The sequence below is a fragment of the Durio zibethinus genome, chromosome 12 (genome assembly GCF_047325235.1).
Source record: "Durio zibethinus cultivar Kanyao isolate XHJ-2024 chromosome 12, ASM4732523v1, whole genome shotgun sequence".
In the NCBI taxonomy this organism is placed as follows: domain Eukaryota; kingdom Viridiplantae; phylum Streptophyta; class Magnoliopsida; order Malvales; family Malvaceae; genus Durio; species Durio zibethinus.
In genome coordinates this window covers 18,840,613-18,860,150 of record NC_143173.1, presented here as the reverse complement: position 1 = coordinate 18,860,150, position 19,538 = coordinate 18,840,613, and the positions used below count along the sequence as shown (strand labels likewise).

General features: G+C 29.8%; 2 protein-coding genes across 3 annotated transcripts; one reads left to right on the top strand and one right to left on the bottom strand.

Moving 5' to 3' along the window:
• Positions 1–4,566: 4,566 nt before the first annotated feature.
• Positions 4,567–5,913, bottom strand: LOC111297712 (zinc finger BED domain-containing protein RICESLEEPER 2-like). The gene is made up of 3 exons (XM_089741800.1): positions 5,767–5,913; positions 5,323–5,670; positions 4,567–5,172 (listed from the first exon to the last, which is right to left on the bottom strand). Exons 1-3 carry the CDS (start codon positions 5,911–5,913, stop codon positions 4,567–4,569), a joined length of 1,101 nt encoding a protein of 366 aa, XP_089597926.1.
• Positions 5,914–15,469: 9,556 nt separating this feature from the next.
• Positions 15,470–17,114, top strand: LOC149515841 (uncharacterized). Of its 2 annotated transcripts, XM_089740962.1 has the most exons (3): positions 15,470–15,622; positions 15,797–16,143; positions 16,304–17,114. In XM_089740962.1, exons 2-3 carry the CDS (start codon positions 15,804–15,806, stop codon positions 16,378–16,380), a joined length of 417 nt encoding a protein of 138 aa, XP_089597088.1. In that variant the 5' UTR covers positions 15,470–15,622; positions 15,797–15,803; the 3' UTR covers positions 16,381–17,114. The 2 variants fall into 2 exon arrangements, with proteins under 2 accessions (XP_089597088.1, XP_089597089.1); XM_089740963.1 differs by lacking the exon at positions 15,470–15,622 and having other exon boundaries at positions 15,643–16,143.
• Positions 17,115–19,538: the final 2,424 nt, after the last annotated feature.

Genomic DNA, 19,538 nt, shown 5'->3' with positions numbered 1-19,538 from the left:
TAAAAGGCGTTTCTTACAAAAAAGATGCCTTTAATTATAAACCTTTAAAATTGTACATCCAACTTATTAAAGGCATTTTTTTTATAGAAAAATGCCTTGTCTAAATCTTAAAAATTATAAAAGGTGTTTTGCAGTAAAAAATTGCCTTCAATAAGTATGGATTTCCAAAGTTTATAACAAATTATTGAAGGCAGCTTATAATAAAAGACGCTTTTAATAATCAAAAAAATTTTTTAAAAAAAATTATTGAAGGCGTTGGTATCTGAATCGCCTTCAGTAATTATATACAAACTGTGATAAGAATTATTAAAAACATCTATCTTAAATATACGCCTTCAATAATAGTGTTACAATTTGTGTTGTGGTATATAGAAGGTATTTTACAGTAGAATATGTCGTTACTAATTCCCAAAATATTTAGTGAGAAAATTTTAAAGGCATCTGTTATTAAGAAACGCATTCAGTAATTGAAGGTGCCTTTTCTAATAAATGCCTTCCATTAACTATTAGCTATATCGAAGGCGTTTTATAATAAAAGACGCCTTTAATAAGCCTGAAAACTTTTATTAGGAAAATTATTGAAGGCATTGTTTTCTGAAACCACCTTCAGTCATTATATAAAAATTGTGAGAGGTATTATTAAAGGCATCTATCTTAAATATATGCCTTCAATAACAGTGTTACAATTTATGTGGTGGTATATGGAGGTATTTTACAGTAAAAGACGTCGTTACTAATTCTCAAAATATTTAGTGGGAAAATTTTAAAAACGTTTGTGATTAAGAAACACCTTCAGTAATTGAAGACGTCTTTTCTAATAAACGTCTTCCATTACTTACTAGCTATATCGAAGGCGTTTTACAATAAAAGACGCCTTTAATAAGCCTGAAAACTTTTATTAGGGAAATTATTAAAGGCGTTGTTTTCTGAAACCACATTCAGTGATTATATACAAACTATGAGAAGAATTATTAAAGGTGTCTATCTTAAATATACGCCTTCAATAACAGTTTTACAATATGTGTAATGGTATATAGAAGGTATTTTACAGTAAAAGACGCTTTTAATAATTCATAAAATATTTAGTCAAAAAATTTTGAAGGCGTCTATTTCTAGCAAACGTCTTTTATAATGGATTACTAAGTTTAAAGGTATATTGAAGGCACCTGTTCAAATAAACGCCTTCCATTACCATCGTGGTATATTGAAGGCGTGTTATAATAATGGACGCCTTCAATAATCAGTGAAAATTTTTTTAGTGAAATTATTAAAGGTATTGTTTTCTGTAACTGCCATCAATAATTAACTACAAACTGTGATATGAATTATTCAAAGTGTCTCTCTTGGATATACCCCTTCAATAACAGTGTTAGAATTTCTATGGTGATATGTTCAAGGCGTCTATAATATATTCAAAAAATATTTAGGAGGTAATTATTATTGACTTTTTTGTTAATAAATGCCTTCTATAATCTTGTCTAATGAAATTCTTCCCAAACTTAGCGCATCTAATCAGCAATTTCAAACTTCATCTTCATTATTATATCTTTTAGACCAAGTACAATTTACTTTCTTTTTCCTTCCGCTTTTAGTATTCAAGCATTGTTTTTTAGAACCCTAATTTGACTATTCATAACTTATTGACTTTAGCTTTTACTTCATTCGACTATTCCTTCAGTTCTTGCAATTCGTGATTTTCTTTTTCATGAAAAATTTTTTTACAAAACCCACCTTATTTCACCTTATGTCAACCCCAATACTAAATACTCTTGGGTTCTGTCTACGTTAGCAACAGAGTTTTAACAATCATAATATCTGGTAGCTAATAAATTACTTCACACCAAGGAGTTATCATTTTGTGTAAGTACTGTTCTCGTTATTATCTTTTGTTTAAAACATAGTAAACTATGCAATTGTACATGTTCATTTTCATATTAATTATTTCTATACATTTGTTCTAATTATGTAGCAACTAATAAATAGATAAAAGTTGAATGCAAAAGTCTAGATTAAGTTAAGAGTAGAGAGATAAAGTGAAAAATTTTCTTAATTTTGCATTTGAGAATACAAGTGAAGATAATATGATATTATGCCCATGTGTAAAATGTGCTAATATCGAGTGGCAAATGAGTCAAGTTGTTTATGGGCATTTAATTTGTATTGGATTTTTATCGAGATATGTTAATTGGTATTTTCATGGAGACTTTGTACCATTAAGGTCTTCCACTACAGTTCCTTCAACATCAAAAGCTCCCTATCACCAACATGATCCCTTTATAACAGATGACATTGAAGGCATGCTGTGATATGCTTTTAACATTCATAACCAAAATTTTCATAATCTTTCTCATGAAAATGAAAGATTTAATCAGTTCAATATTGAAATTCATGAATTTGGTAAACATGGGATAGGTGTACGTGACCAACAACCTAAAGGAGAAACATCGAAGTTTTATAAGTTGCTTGAAGAGATGAATAAAAAACTTTTTAAGGGATCAAAGCATTCAAGGTTGTCTTTTTGTGTTCATCTTTTTCACTTGAAATGCTTATGTGGATGGACGGGAAACTCTCTAACTTTATTATTATAGTTTATGAAAGAAATATTTCCTTTTACAAAAATCTCTGAATCTTGTAAGAAATCAAAGAAGATGATCAAGGATTTAGGTCTCGGATATGAGAAAATTCATAGTTGTCCCAATGATTGCATGTTGTATCAGAGGGATAGAAAAAAAAATCTTGTCATTTGTGTGGTATTTCTCGTTGGGTAGATAAAAATCTCGATGAAAGGTTGAATGATGATGGTGATGAGGTACATGTCAAAAATAAGTCTGTTAAGGTTTTATGTTATTTTCTAGGGGTGTGCAGTCGGTTAATTTGGTTAATTCGGTCTGAAAAAATCAATAACCGAATTAACCGAATTTATTTTTCAGTAACCGAACTGACCAACAAAATTTTAACTAACCGATTTAACCGAACCGATCAAAAATCGGTTTGATTCGGTTAATTCGGTTAAATAACCGAATTTTTCATCATTTTTTCTCTTATTTTGAATAATTATTTAGCTACAAATTTAATATAATAAAACTCAAATTAACATACCATTCAAACTAAATCACTAAAGAATTCAATAATTTCTACAATATTTTACAAGAAAAAAGAAAAATAAATACTCATTTAAACTTATTTAATCAAAATAAATTAAATAATAAGTTTTAAAAAGTATTACTTTAACATATATCAAATAACCAATAAAGCCATCAATACATAATAATTGTCATTTCAACACATAAACAAGTTTTCAAGGATCAACAAGCCAACTTAAAAAAGCAAATCAAGTAATATGCATCTCATAACTTTGATGCAAAACATAAAAGACATTTTAAGTTGACAAATTAAGTTAACAACTCATACAAAACATAAAACAAGACAAGAACACTCCGAGTTGACAAATGGATATAAAAGTTCATAAAAAAACATAAACCAAGCTAATTAAAAGACATTCCAAGTTCTAACAGCATTCTTCATACATGAACCCCATAACTTTGGTGCACATCCTTCATTTTTTTCCTAAAATGTTAAAGAGATTAAAACCTTAATTAGTTGTCAATGAATACAATAAATATTTTTTAAATGTAAATATTCATAGAAATTAATAATGAAATTACCTCAAAAGGTCCATGCACCTTTGTTTTAATCAATTACTGGATCTAAGGCAATTTTTGATAAATCTAAAAATATATAAACAAAAAATAACAAAAGTAAGCTTTAAACAAATAAAAAATAAAAAATAATAATCCTTAAAAAATAAATGATAGTATAAATAAAATATTACCTAAATACATTTCGTCAAGCTGTATCAAATCATCTTCAGGTTGAAATGAATCAAGATTAGAAGATCTACGTAACCAATCTTGAGCACAAATAAGGGCTTGCACAATTTTAGGAGTTAAAGAGCTCCTATATGCATCAAGCACACGACCACCAGTGCTAAAAACATATTCGGAAGCAACTGTGGATATAGGAATTGCTAACACAACACGAGCTAGATGGGAAAGGATAGGAAACCTATGGCTGTTAAGTTTCCACCAAATTAAAACATCAAAATCATCACTATCATCATCATCAGGCTCCTCACTCAAATATTTAGACAATTCTTATTTATGTTCATCTTTGCCATGTTCAATCCCATACCTCTTGTACTTGGACTTAAAGCTTTCCTTTTTTTTTGTCGTTCCATTTTCACTTTCATCATCGGTGGGCTGTGACATTTGGCTTACTTGACTACTTTCACCAACTTGCTCAGACTGAGGTTCTAACATTCTTTTGTATTCATTAAATAAGTCTTCTATTGCTTGTTATACTTTTTTAATCATCAATGAAGCTTCATCAAAAGAACATTTTCATGAAGCAATATTCAACAAAAGGAAACTTTTTTGAAAGATCAAGAAGAGAAGCAATATAAACTAACATATTCATCTTCTCTATATTTCCTCAATACTTATCATATTTATCCTTCATTCTCTTTGCCATTGCATTCAACTCAACATCATGATTTAATTGCTATTCTCACAAAGTGGAATAAACATCACATATATCATCAAGAAAAGTATTAGATGTGACGTAAGAAGTACCTGAAACTTTCACGGTGAGATCATAAAATTGTTGCAAGAAAAGGCAAAACTTCCTAACAATTGCCCAATCATTTTGATCGGGTACCCCATCTCTCATCAAAAGCTCACTTCTATAATAAAGATCAACATCATCAAAGGCATCAAATGCCTTTTCAAACTTTTGAGCTGCATCCAACATCAAATAAGTAGAATTCAATCTAGTGCTAACATCCAAACACAATAAACTTTTACTTTGAATATGTTCATTCACAATACACTCTTTAAACTTAGCTAACCTGGAAGGTGATTGTCTCACATATCTTATTGCCCCTTTAACACGAGCAATTGTTTCATTCATTTCCTTCAATCCATCACAAACAATAAGATTAACAATATGTGCAATGCATCTCAAATGAAGATATTTGTCTCCCAAAATACTAGTTCCAGCATTGTTAAATTTTTTCCTCAAATATGCAATTGCAACATCATTAGAACTAGCATTATCAACTATAACAGTAAAAGTCTTATCAATCCCCCAATCACGCAAACATTTTTCAACCGCCTAACCAATAGCTTCACCTTTGTGACTAGAAATAGGACAAAAATTTAATATCTTTTTGTTTAGTTTCCAATCTTTGTCTATGAAGTGAGCCGTAAGACACATATAATTGACCCTTTGTAATGAGGTCCATGTATCAGTGGTAAGAGATACTCTTGTAAAAGATGATTTCATGAATTGCTTCAAATGAGTCTTTTCATCAATATAAAGCTGATAGCAATCCCTAGCAACTGTCCATCGTGACGGTACATGAAATCTAGGACATGCAACTGATATGCAATGCCTAAATCCTTCCGACTCCATAAATCTAAATGGTAACTCATTCAGAATGATCATTTTAGCTACAGCTTTTCTAACAGCATCTTGATTAAATTTCCAAGTGCCTAAAGATTCCACACCTCCTGACGGCAACACCAATTCTGTTTGAGTACCATCATCCCCACTAACACGAGGAACCTTTTTACAAGAATTCATGTGATTCTTTAAAGCGGTGGTTCCATTCTTTTTAGGATCAGCAAAAAATTCTCTGTCACAATAATTACACCTAGCTTTACGATTACATTCCTCATTAACAAATTTAGTAAAGTGGTCTCATACCTCTGACCATGGCTTAGATGCTCGTCTCATCACTTTGGAATTTGCAGTTGCGCTTTTTGTTACCTCATCATATGCATGAAGTTGAGAGGCCAATTGTGTTTGATTAGTTGTAGAATCCAAAATCATACCATTCACTTTATTTGACATCTTCAAAAAAAAAAAGCAAGTGATCAAATTATATCCAAACAATAAAAAATAAATAATTAAATTATATTAAAATAATAAATAAAAATAAAATTATATTCAAATAATGAAAAAATAATAAAGTAATATTCACACAATTATTGAACATATTGGATATTCAAATAATGAAATAGTTTGTTAATCAAACTATATATTAGTTGCTTATTTTATCAACAAACAATGTAAGTGTCTAGCATAGTTTAGGCTAATTTATTTTAACTTTTAATTTAAGTATCTAGCATAATTTAGATTAATTAGTTGCTAGATCTAGTAAGAAAGTTAAAACTTAAATGTGCTAGATCTCTGACAATAGATTTCTTTAAATTCTTTATTCCCAAATAGTTGTATTTTAAATTTATTTCTCTATGTATACATCCAGTATTTACACACTCTACTTTAAGGTGTAAATCACTTAAACTATTTCTGTCTTTCGCTTGTGAGTTGTGGGACCATTCTTGAATCGTCTTAGTCCACATCATTACCATGTTGCCATACCATCAGTCATCCCTAAATTACCAAAAGAAAGCAACAAAAACTGTATTTATTAAAGCTGCATCTCATTTCATAACCAAATGATCTCATCAATCCTTTGATTTCATTTCTTCTCATTCATTCCAAGTGTGTTCTTCACACTTTCCATAGCACCCTGAGCCATGCCCTTTATTTGCTCTCCAATCTGCAACAATATAAATTCCTATTTCATTAGTTTCCTAACCAAAGCTCAAAATAACGTAAACTTTATCAATTGTCTATTTAATGTACCCTAAAATGAGGTATTATTATTATTGAAAAGCAAAAGAATTGATGAAAGGGAATGACAGATAAAGAAAAAACCTGCTGAAGAAAACCAATAGTCTGCTGTAGGAAACCAACAGTCTGCTACAGGAAACCAGTAATTTGTTGCAGGAAACCAGCAATCTGCTACAGGAAACCAACAGTCTGTTGCAGGAAACCAGTAATCTGCTACAGAAAACCAATAGTCTGCTGTAGGAAACCAGTAATCTACTATAGAAAACCAACAGACGTAGGAAACCAACAGTCTGTTACAGGAAACCAGCAGTCTACTGCAGGAAACTAGTAGTCTGCTGCTGTCTTTGCTGAGCAAACTCTTGAGCTGATTGAGTAGCATTTGTTGCCTAGTCTCTAGCTGTATTTGCAGTATCCTTATAATTGCAGAGCTTGAATTCTGCTTAGGGAATAGACTTAACTAAATCAGCAGATAAAATTCATCAATCTGAGAAAGGTACGCTTCACCACACATTAATTGGTTTCCCCAGTCGGCCTCCATGCTAAAAAATAGCATTTTCTTTTACTTTTTCTTGAGTCCACTGTCCACATCGTCTTAGTCCGAATAGTTGTTGCTTTCTTTTGGTAATTTAGCAAAGCAAGTCGAAACTGGCAGAAACTGTTATTAAAAATCTTGCTTCCTTCATTTTTATAAGTTAAAGTGCTTTCCTCAACTAAAAGAAGTATTTTCACAGCTTGTTATAGATACTGTAAATCCAACGTGGGGCATGGAAGGTTTTGACTTTTGATTCTTTTATTCCAAAACCTAGTCAATCAACTGGAGGAGTAAACAAGCCACTGAAAGTCCTAGACCTATTCATTCCAGACTAGAGATAGTGTACATCTATCGAATCACTCTAAACAAGTAAACAACAAAAGCTACTGAAAAATACTAGCAAAAAAAACATTACCGTGAGCACACCTTAGGGCTGAGGTTTGGCTGTTTGTGTTATGTTTTAGCTTAAAACATATAGGAAAAATACAGCTCTAAACATCACGCTAAAAGAAAAAATAAAGGTTATTAAGATTTAAGAACTTACGATGGCGTCTTGGGTAGATTAATCTCTACAACTGTGGATTTTGTGTAGCAAATTAGAGGGAGCAAGAGATTATGAGGCAAGTAGCCAAGCAAGAGAGTAAGAGGGAGGCAAAGATGCAGGAGATTGAAGGAGAGCAAACTGCAAAGGGCAGAACACAGTAAGCTGTAATAGAGGAAGAGCAAAGAGCAGAAAAGGGAAACGGCTGGGTGGACTGGATGAGTTATAAAAAAGGTAAGTTAAATTTAGGTTTTTTTAAAGAGAATTTACATATTTACCTTTAGTTATTATAAGATCGATTAATTTGATTAATTCGATTATCAATTTTAAAAATTGATAACCGGTCGATTTAACTAATTTAATCGATCTTAAAATCGATTACAATCGAAAACCGATTAAATCGAATCGAAATGACCATATTTCATAATTTCGGTCAGTTAAATCGGTTAAAACCGATATATGCTCACCCCTATTATTTTCCATTAATACCAATACTGTAACGACTCTACATGTCTTCTAAACTTATAGATTCAATGAGGTGGTATTATGAGAAGTGGACAGATGATGGATCATTAAGGCATCCTGCAGATTTAATGGCATGAAAGTCATTTCATTCTAGGTTTTCAGAATTTGTATCTGATCCTCGAAATGTTATGTTTCGCCTAGAATCTGATGAATTCAACTTGTTCTAAATAATGAGTACTTCTTATAGTAATTGGCCAGTTATATTGATTGCTTACAATTCACCATCATAGATTGCTATGAAACAATAGTCATTGATATTGTCTATGATAATTCTTGGGAAAAAAAGTCAGGTAATGATATAGACATCTACTTATAACCTCTTATTAAAGAGTTAAAGTAATTATGGGAAGGACTTGAGACATATGATGCATCAAAAGCAAAGAACTTCAATATGCGTGCTACTTTATTATGGACTATCAATAATTTTTTTGCTTATATGAATTTATTTAGTTGGAGTACAAAAGTTTGTTATGCTTGTCCATGTTGTGCTGTATAGATATGTTCGATGTGGTTACGTAATGGTAGAAAATTCTATTATATGGGACATCATCGATGGTTAGATGATAATCATCGATTTAGATTCTAAAAATATCTCTTTGATGGAACTGAAGAGTTGAAGAGATTGCCTTTATCCATTAGTGGGTCTACTATCTTGTCAAAGTTAAAAAAATATCAATTTCACATATGAAAAAATGACTCCATCAAGAAAAAGAGTGAAGGACATATTTAAAGGTATCTGGCCTTGTATTACGTAAGTTGGTGATAGTCATATAGAAGTTGATGATCTTGATGTTCAAAATGATGAAGAGGACGATGAAGTAGATGACCCCAATATGTATGAGTTGTGGAAAAAAAGAAGTATATTTTTTGAGTTACCTTATTAGGAATATAATTTATTACGTCATAACCTTTATTTGATACACATAGAGAAGAATATTTGTAAAAATTTTGTCGAGATAATTCTCAATGTGAATAGAAGATCCAACGATGACTTAAAAAGTCAGCTTGACCTAGTTGATATGGGGATTTGCCTAGACCTCCATCTGATGTTGCTTCCTAATAGTAAATATCGATTATCTATTGCTTGTTTTGAGATTTCTAAAGCCAAAAAAGATGTGTTTTGCAAGGGTTTGAAAAATGTCAAAGTTTCAAATGGCTATGCGTCAAATATATCAAGATGTGTGAATATCAAAGAGCTAAAATTGTCATCATTGAAGTCACATGATTATCACATTTTGATGCAAGACTTACTTCCAATTGCTTTACGCTTATCAATGTCAAAGTAAGTGACTTCTACGGTAATTGAATTCAGTAACATATTTAAATCTTTATGTCAAAAATGTATGAATGTCAAAGAACTTGACTATGTTCAAGATCGAGCCGCGATTACTTTATGTCATTTAGAGAAGATCTTCCCTTCAAACTTCTTCACTATTATGATGCATTTGGTTATCCACCTTCCATATGAAGCAAAGGTTGGTGGACCGATTTATTATCGATGGATGTATCCTATTGAAAGGTATTATATGTTAATATATTGATTACATTTTTATCGATTCTCAAGCCAATCTACTTAAAATAACATATGAGTAATGTTTTATGCTATAAGTTTTTGGAGATGTTAAAGTCTTATTGTTGCAACAAACACTATCCAAAAGGTTCTATTGCTGAAGGATATTTAGCAGAAGAGTGTATGACATTTTGTTATCGTTATTTGGAAGATGTTTAAACAAGATTTAATAGACTTTCAAGAAATGTTGGAATACAGCATACAGACTCGGCCTACAATTATCTTTTTCAAAGTTTTAGACAACAAATAGGCAAAGCCAAATTGGTGGAGTTAGATGATAAATCTTGGGTATAAGCACATTAATATGTTCTTTTTCATCATGACTCAATTGAATCGTTTCGCACGTAAGTTGTTTAGCAAGCAAATTATACATTACAGTAGGCATAAATTATTGGATTTTTTTTTATGTTAATACTTTGTCATGATGCTTTATAGTGAGTATAGAAATAATTTGAGAGATCCTGCATATTATCGATGATCAAACCCTCGAAAGGTTGATAAGTTGTTCGCTAAAAACTTTCATGAATGGTTAGGAGCAATTGTAAGTAATGCCATACTTCCCATTATTTTTTTATCTATATAGAATGCTTACGGTAAAAATAACATTAATAACATATATATATTTATTCTACTTTTATAGGTTTGGAGTGGAAGGCTTGTTAGTGAAGAGATAAAGTGTCTTTCACTCGGTCTGAACTGGATTGTGAAACGATACAAAGGTTTCATTATCAATGGATTTAAATTTCACATAAAATCCCATTAGAGATTTAGAAGTACACAAAATTTAGGAGTTGTTATGATTTCATCAACTACTAGCTATGCTAGTGCTAGTGACACAAACCCTTTACAGGGAAATGTTGACTATTATGGCATGATTAATGACATAATTGATTTGGATTATTATGGCATGATTAATGACATAATTGATTTGGTGTGATTAGATAGATGTGAATAGTGCGAAAGGTCTTAAGAAAGATCAGTACGAATTTACACTTGTTAATTTTTCTTGCTTAATTCACACAGACAACACCTCATCGATGAACCTTATGTATTTTCATCTCAAGTGAAACAAGTATTTTACTTTGAAGATCCAAAAGAATTGGGTTGGTTTGTTGTTCTTATAAACACACTTAAAGACTTATTTGATATGGGGTTAGATACTAAAGATGATGATGAACATAGAGCTAAATGTTATCTTTTTGCTGAACAAAACTTAGATGAGAATATCTGCAATGCCAATGCTTAGTGGTTCCATGAAGATGTTACTGAAGACATTTACGAACCATGATTTCGTGCACTTATAATTTGTAATTCGAGTGTTTAAGACATAATGTAGTAAACAATAGTATGTAAATAATGTCACATTCGTAATTGAATAATTATTGTCTTCTAAATCATACATTATATTTTGATTTAATTAAATTGATATGCTATTTATATATCATAGGTTTTGATTTCTTAAATTGAAAATGTCTTTATATATCTTCTGAACTAAAATTTTTTCTATATTCGTTTTTATGATGTAGGTAAGCTACAATGCAAAGAAGTAGGTTGAAAGGAAAACATATCAGAGATATTAGTTCAGAACCATCTGCGACACTTACAGATATTGGCTATGGACTAAATCCTTTGGAGGGAAATGAACATATTGTTGAAACTAACTACGTCGCTTCTAACTCTTCAACTGATATTGGATCTGGCAATACGAGAGATCTAGGTTTAGATAGTACCCTATCAATTGATTATGCTTTAAATTCGAATGCAGGTATAATATACTCCAATTTTAGAATTCGAGTATAATGATAAGAGTATTACGATTTTACAAATATATTACATATTTGTTGCAGTTGATAACAATGGTCAATGGAGGACTAGAGGTCAGACAACTTTGAAGGAATGGTTTCCACTACCTTCTAATGAGCGTATTGTAGTGTCTGCAAACTCTGATAGGCAACCAATTGGTGAAGAGGCTCAACTATTGGTTGGATTTCTAGGCATGCTAACGCGTAATGGAATGAAATTGCCTATTCATTATGAAACATGGCATAATATTCCAGAAGAAGTTAAGGCCGATGCGTTAAACTTTATTGAAGTATTAGTATAATTAATTAGATATATTCAAATTTTTTATTTTACATTTTGTTTACTTATTCAAACTTTTCTCATTGTATTATTATAATTAAGATTTGTACTTGAAATACTAACTCCATATGTGTTTAAGTCCTTGGGAAAGAAATGAAAAGATTATAAGCATAGTTTGAACAATAAGTATTTTGACCAAAATAGTACTGTAGAGGCGATGATGCAAAATCTATCCCGTAATGTGATTAGGTGGCAATATTAACAACTGGTTAGATTTTGGTTCTCAAGAAAAAGAGAGGTACTAGTTTATAACTTTGTATAATAGAATGAAATGATGAAAGTGTTTGATGGTTTCAGTTGGTAATAATTGTATTTCTATCATATAAGCAATTATTTTTTATGACAGAAAAAAGAACAGATTGGGATTAGTAGCAGAAAGCAACAAAAATATAGCTACACAAGTGGATCAAAAAGTTTTGAAAGAAAGCAAAAAGAAATCATAAGTTTATGATAATTAACTTATTCCAATTAATGAACTTTTTCTGCTGTTGAAAGGTAAATATGAAAATTAACATTTATTGCTCTATTTTAATAGATTTGATTGATTCAATACATGATAAGGACATTATCGAAAGTTTTGAACTTAGTTACACAGATGATATATATGAAAAGTTATTGTTTATGTATATTTACGCCTTTATTATCTGGTTATTGTTATTGTTGATTTTTAATAGTTTTGATACCTTCAATACTTGATATTAAGCTTATCCGATTGATTAAAATTGGTTTCTATGATTGATATGGGAGAAAAAGTTGTCAGTTATCTCTATTTGGAAATATTTTTGCATATAAAAGGCAATTATACAAATAAATTTTGGATGCCTTTTAACATATTGAATGACTTTAATCATTCATATTAAACCGGGAGAAAATAATTGAATTTGGTTTTCATGATGGATATGTGTGAAAGCCCAAAATGCTTTTATTTTTTACGTATATTTAAGACTATTGTGTTGTTACAGGGCCAAAATATAAATAAAAGCGATTAAAGTTATTCAAAATTTTCATACTTGATTGATAGGATTGATATACATCAATAAGTTGCGGTTGATATGTATCCTATCAAATAACATATGTTTTTGTATAGGAGAATGAAATAGGCGGTACAATTGGATGTGTAGAACTTTTTGGCATTACACACACAAAAAAGGATGGATCTTACATAAATATCGAAACACAAGAAATTGTGGTAATTTGAATCATATATTTTAACATAAAGTAAATATTAACTCTTTTTAACATATAATCAATTGGTCATTAAACTTGATTGTTGTATATGACAAATTCATAGGAGAAAGCAAAAGAGAAAATGGCTGTTGAGATTGAAGTAGCATCTGAAGGTTCTCTCAACATGCAAGAAATGAAAAATTGGATATTCATAAAAGTTGCTGAAAAAGAAAGGCATGGATGGGTCCGAGGCCTTGGATTGGGTCCAACACCGTCTGCCTACAATGAACATAACTCTCCATAATTTACACTCTCAGCAAGTCAGTCTTCGCGAGATATTTTATATTAAGAGGGGAGATGCATACTATGCAACAATATTTTTAGCAAATGGATGCAAAAAGAGGACAAGACCGTGCCAAAATTGAATAAGAACGTGCTAGAATGGAGCTAGAGCATGCAAAATTTCAGCAGTTGCATAATCGATTCGATCATCTTATGAATTTTGTGCAACAACAATTTTCAGGAAATGATCTTGGTGCTCCATCAACTCATTAAAATTTTTAAATAAAATATAAGCATACAATGAAGTGTTAAAAATTGTATGATATTATTCAGTAGGTTGTTGAGTACGCTAGTGACCAAGGTGAAAAATTTTTTTCATCAATTGACAGCCAGCAAAATGTATGTAGTCATCCATTGCATACATTTTAATTTTTTATTTGGTTAATGTATTTACAATATTTGAATGTTATTATTCTAATTAAAATTTGTATTAATTATATGTATATTTAAACGTAAATAAAGTTAATATTAATTTCAATTTTTGAATTTAAGCTCTTTACTGAAAATAAAATTTATTATAAAAATTGTAAAAAAAAAATATTTTTACATAATGGCGGCATTTGCGTTGGGCAATGTCGCTGAATGAATATTTTAGTGATGTTTTGTGGCATAAAACGCCATTATAAGTACCAGCGCTCTTTCCAACAAATGTCGCTAGTTAGGTGGCATTTTTTATAGAAATGCCAGAAAAGCAACGACGTTTTTCTCATAACAATGCCACTGAATTAATAGCACCTAAAAGATACAAATACTGTAAATATTGAGGCATTTTCAGATTCAAACGTCATACAAAATAGCAGCATTTTTTGTTACAACGCTGTCAATGCAACTGTATTTTTCTCATAAAAATGCTACTGAAATAGTAGCATTTCTAATATATAAACGTCGCTAAAATGATGACGCTTCACATACAAACGCCGCTAATATTGAGGTGTTTTTTTCAAAATGCTGCTATTTACGGCGACGCGCGTATAGGTGACACTCTGCGTGGTGTTTTTTCACAACGCTGCAACCTTATAATGGCGTTAATAAATGTCGTTAAAAACCAAAACCCCTATAATGTATATATGATTATATTCGTATGTATGTCAAGCAGGAAAATTTATCTTACATAAGATAAATTCTATGATAAAAAATGAAGATAATCTTAATTAAATATTTTAAAATTATAGATGCACATATCAAGATAGGTTCGTGGACTTCTTTATCAAATCTGGTTATACTTCTCTCTGTTTATTCTTTTTTTATCGGATTTCTTTCTATTTTATAAATTAAAATTATTTCTTTAGTTATTTTAAATTTCATATTAAAAATATTTATTTTAGTATAAATTTTTATAAAAAACAAATAATTATTTCTTTCAACATGACATATGTGTACATTTTTTGCTACATAATGTAATTTTTACGTCATATTTTATGTTTTATTCTCAACCTTTTTAAAAATCACCTCTTAAAGAAGATAGAAACTTTAAGTTGATTCGTATCTTATTTTAAATATATTCGTAATATATTTTATTTTCATTGTTGAGAAATATTGTAATCCAACTCCAAATAAAACTCGGATGGGAAGCTGCTGATTTGTTGAAATTCGAAAGTCTTTGCAAAGTCTTCTTTAAAATTTAATCACGAGTTCTTGAAGTTCGAAAGTCTTGGCAAAGTCTTTTTTTTAAATTTAAATATTGTTAAAAATATTTTATTATTAAAAAAAATTTTCAAAATTATACTGCGATTTCTTAATCTTAGCGAGAATCTGTCGTCTGAGTTGTAATCTTTTGTTAGCATTCATATTGTATTAATAAATTAATATGGCTGTTCACATAATAAGCCAGAACGTGACAGCTGGGGTCACACAATAAGAGCACAAAATAATACAAGTTGTAACTAAAAGTAAATATATTTAACATATAAACTAATTGCCTGCAATTTTCTTTTTTCTAAGGTAAGGTTTTATTCATTATAAAACGGATGATTACAGTAGCACATTAAGGACTAAAGTAACACGTTTCAGGATTCACCACTTGCAGTAGAGCCAAAACAACGGTTATCGAGTCTTAATCTTGGCAACTCCAAGCAGAGTAGCAGCACTTATTTTATTTATCTCTGTAAGTTGAGTATTTTAACTTTTAACAGTTTCATGAATTCCATATACAATTGTAGGAAATTAAAAGAAAAAAAATTCAACTTTCGTTCTTGGGGCGAATTTGTATTTCGGATGTTTATATTCATTTTAGTTAAATTAATCACTTTGATTCAGTAATTCTTTCATTTGTTTGAAGTTTAAAGATGGATGCTCATAATATTTGTTCGAGTGCAATTGTTGGCGAAGTTCTTATAGGACATGGGAACTATGCAAACTGGAAAGCTTGCATAAGGAACTATTTGATGATTCGAGATCTGTGGGACGTTGTGGAACAAACTTCAGAACCTCCAAAACATGAAGAAATTGGTGATGAGGCTGATTTGAAGAGGAATTTGAGTGCTTTACATGCTATTCAAATTTCATGTGCTCCAAACATACTCTCGTACATTAACGAGGCCACTACAGCTAAAGATGCTTGGAACACTTTGGCCGAAATGTGCCAACAGCCGCCTATGTCTGATACAGATGCAAAAACGGAATCAAGTTAATTCCCTCTCTCTCTTTTTCTTTTTCTCATTCTTTTTTTTTTTTTGAGAAACCCTCTCTCTTCTTAAAAGAAAAGAAACATGAGTGCTTCAAGCTATTCAAATTTCATGTGCTCCAAACATGCTTTCTTATATTATCGAAATGACTACTACTATAGATTCTTCGAGCGGTTCGACCGAAATACGCCTGGTGTCGCCTAAGTCTGATACAGATACAAGAACGGAATCAGGCTAATTCTCTCTCTCTTTTTTTTTTTTTTTGAGAAACTCTCTCTCTCTTGTTAAAAGCAAAGAAACATGACTGCTTTAAATGCTATTCAAATTTCATATGCTCCAAACATGTTTTCTTATATTGCCGATATGACTACTGCTATAGATGCTTCAAACACTTCGGATGAAATACGCCTAGTGTCGCCTAAATCTGATACAAATACAAGAATGGAATCAGGTTAATTCCCTCTCTCTCTCTCTCTCTCTTTTTGAAAAACCCTCTCTCTTATTAAAAGAAAAGAAACATGATTAAAAAACCTAAGGAAAAAAAATAAGAAATTGAGAGTTAGGAAAGAATGTATCTTTTCTTGGAAATTCAAGAAAAATGAGTAGTTTAAGGCCAGTTAGTCGTTTTGAGAATGAATTTGTTTAGGTGGGTGACTAGGCCGTGCTTGGTGGTTTTTATGGTATAATTGGTGGCTTTTGGGGACTGATGGTGGTGGTATAGTGGTAGCTGAGAACTGACGGTTATTTGGGGGTAGTTCTCACAGACAAGTTTTCAACCAAGAGCTAAGGGCATTTTTGTCTCCATAATAACATATCGTTACATTTAAATATGTACATTATTCATATTACACCAAACTGTATTTGATTTAGATAAAACCACCGGACATTAAATTATTTTCATTCGACAACATCGAAGTGTAATTCTCCTAATTCCATTTTGTCTTAGAGCAATCCATGTTACTATTCACTGTGCTCTCCTCTCAATAAAACTCACATTTTTATTTTTGTTGATCAAATTTTTTCAACTTTTATATCTTACTATTTTTTATTTTTTATTGATAAAATTATGAAAAAAATATGTTAAAATTTTTGAATAAAATGATTTTTAAATATATTTTAAAAATTTTAATTAATTAAAATATTTAAACTAATAGAAATCAAAATTGTTTTCCCTCCTCCACACTTGAATTGCGTAACAATTCAAAATAATCAAAAGTTTAGGGTCAAGGCAAACTCTCTTATCTTTGTTTCATTGAGGTCGAACAGATTGGGCTCCATTATTCATCATTTCTCTATTTTTATTCCTAAAACAAAATGAAATAAACAAAGCCAGATCAAGGTAAACATGTTTTAAGAAAATAAAGAAAACAAATAACAAAAGCATCAACAATGATAATAAAACTTAGGTTACCTTCTAAGCAGCGTCTATTTTAGTCAGGTTGGATAACACCTAAAAATCTAATAAAGTTATGTGACTACAACACACTTAACACCAGCATCAACCTACTTTTTTAATTATAATTTTAATTAATTTTTTATTTTTAAATATATTTTAAAATGTATTCATTGAGGTCGAATGGACTGGGCTCCATTATTCATCCTTTCTTTATCTTTATTCCTAAAACAAAATGAAATAAACAAAGTAAGATCAAGGTAAACATATTCTAACAAAATAAAGAAAACAAATAATAAAAGCATCAACAATGATAATGAAACTTGAGTTACTTTCGAAGCAATGTCGGTTTTAGTCAGGCTGGATAACACCTAAAGATCTAAAAATGTTACGTGACTACACCACACTTAACACTAGCATCAAACTATTTTTTTAATTATAATTTGAATTAATTTTTTATTTTTAAATATTTTTAAAATGTATTTTTTTTCATTTTTTTTATTTATTTGAGAAATTTAAAAATTTTAGTAGGTAAAAAGGAGAAATTTTTTTATATTTATTTGTTGATAAAAAGTTTCAACGGCCAAAAAAAATTATAATTTAATGATCAAAACAAGTAATACATATTAAAATTTAAATGTTATACCAAATATCTCGTTTTAAAAGTATATTAAAATATTTTAATATTAATATTCTCTTTAAAAATTGCTTCTTCCAGACTACATTTTAAAAAGGTTGAGTGTGACGGCCAGAAGTGAATAGTACTTATTAATTAGTGCACGTATGAATGAATTTTGCACCAAAAACAAAAAAAAGGGGCCCTCCCCTTTGCTTTTCTTTGACAGCTATTATTGTTGGAAAAAAAAATTGAAAGTTGCTTTTATTTTTATCCTATTTTTTGTTTGGAATCAACCTTGAAAGTAACTTTCTGGTGAGAGTTCTCATGTCACCGTCTTCGTTACTTGTCCAACTCACAAAAAATCGAAGCCTTTCGTATTTAATATTTCCACTTCCAATGTCCATAATCTAAGAGATAAATTTGATAATCTAATATAATATAATGATATAATAAAAAAATAATATTTATTTGCCTATTCAATCTTTTCTTTGTTGAAAGTTGCAATTTCCTTTTCCCATTAGCCTATGAATAATCAACACATCAAACGGCACCATGGAGACGACGGGAAATAATGTTGGCACCGAAAGCATATAAGACGGTACGGCGTACAACCTTCTTTTTTCTACGCGTCTCTTTTGCTTTGATGATGGCAGGATATTCTTTCATCTTTCACTGAAAATGAAGTGGGGTATCATTGGAACGTTACTTTTATTTTTGGGTTAAACATAAAAATGATCTGAATTATATATTTTTTTTATTAATTTGATACTTAAAAATAATAAAATTATCAAATTGATACTTAAATTTTAATTTTTTATTATTTTAATATTTGAGATTAACGTTATTAGTCAATTTTACTGATATGATATAAATATTTTAATAAAATATTGATATGTGTTAAAAAATTTAATCAGTATCATATCATCAATATCACATTAACATAAAAAGAAATTTTTAAAAATAACTTTAAAAAATTCTAAAAAATTTTAAAAGTTTTTAAAAATTCAAAAAATTCTAAAAAAATTTAAAAATTATAAAAACTTTTAAAATTTTTTAAAATGTTTTAAAAACTCAAAATAAAATTTATTATTTTTAAAATTTAATATAATAAATCAAATTTGTTATTTAATATTAATAAATAATTTTATATAATAAACATATTTTATGAATGTTAAATAATTTAACATTTTTATACAACTTTTAATTTAATATCCTTAATGGTTTTTTTATTACGATTTATTTCATCATCACTGCTATTTTTGCATAAAAATATATATCTCATTACTATAGTAATTAGTCTTACCTCCATTATTATCTTACCGAAACCAATTTCACCACCTATCCAAATTGAGTCTTAATCGAACTTATATATTTTAATATATTT

Coding starts and splice junctions, on each gene's coding strand:
- LOC111297712 (XM_089741800.1), bottom strand. CDS start 5,913: ATGTCAAATAAAGTGAATGGTATGATTTTGGATTCTACAACTAATCAA. Junction 5,671..5,766: donor CATCTAAGCCATGGTCAGAG/GTATGAGACCAC, acceptor GATCCTAAAAAG/AATGGAACCACCGCTTTAAA. Junction 5,173..5,322: donor TGAAATCATCTTTTACAAGA/GTATCTCTTACC, acceptor GCTATTGGTTAG/GCGGTTGAAAAATGTTTGCG.
- LOC149515841 (XM_089740962.1), top strand. CDS start 15,804: ATGGATGCTCATAATATTTGTTCGAGTGCAATTGTTGGCGAAGTTCTT. Junction 16,144..16,303: donor AGATGCAAAAACGGAATCAA/GTTAATTCCCTC, acceptor CTACTACTATAG/ATTCTTCGAGCGGTTCGACC.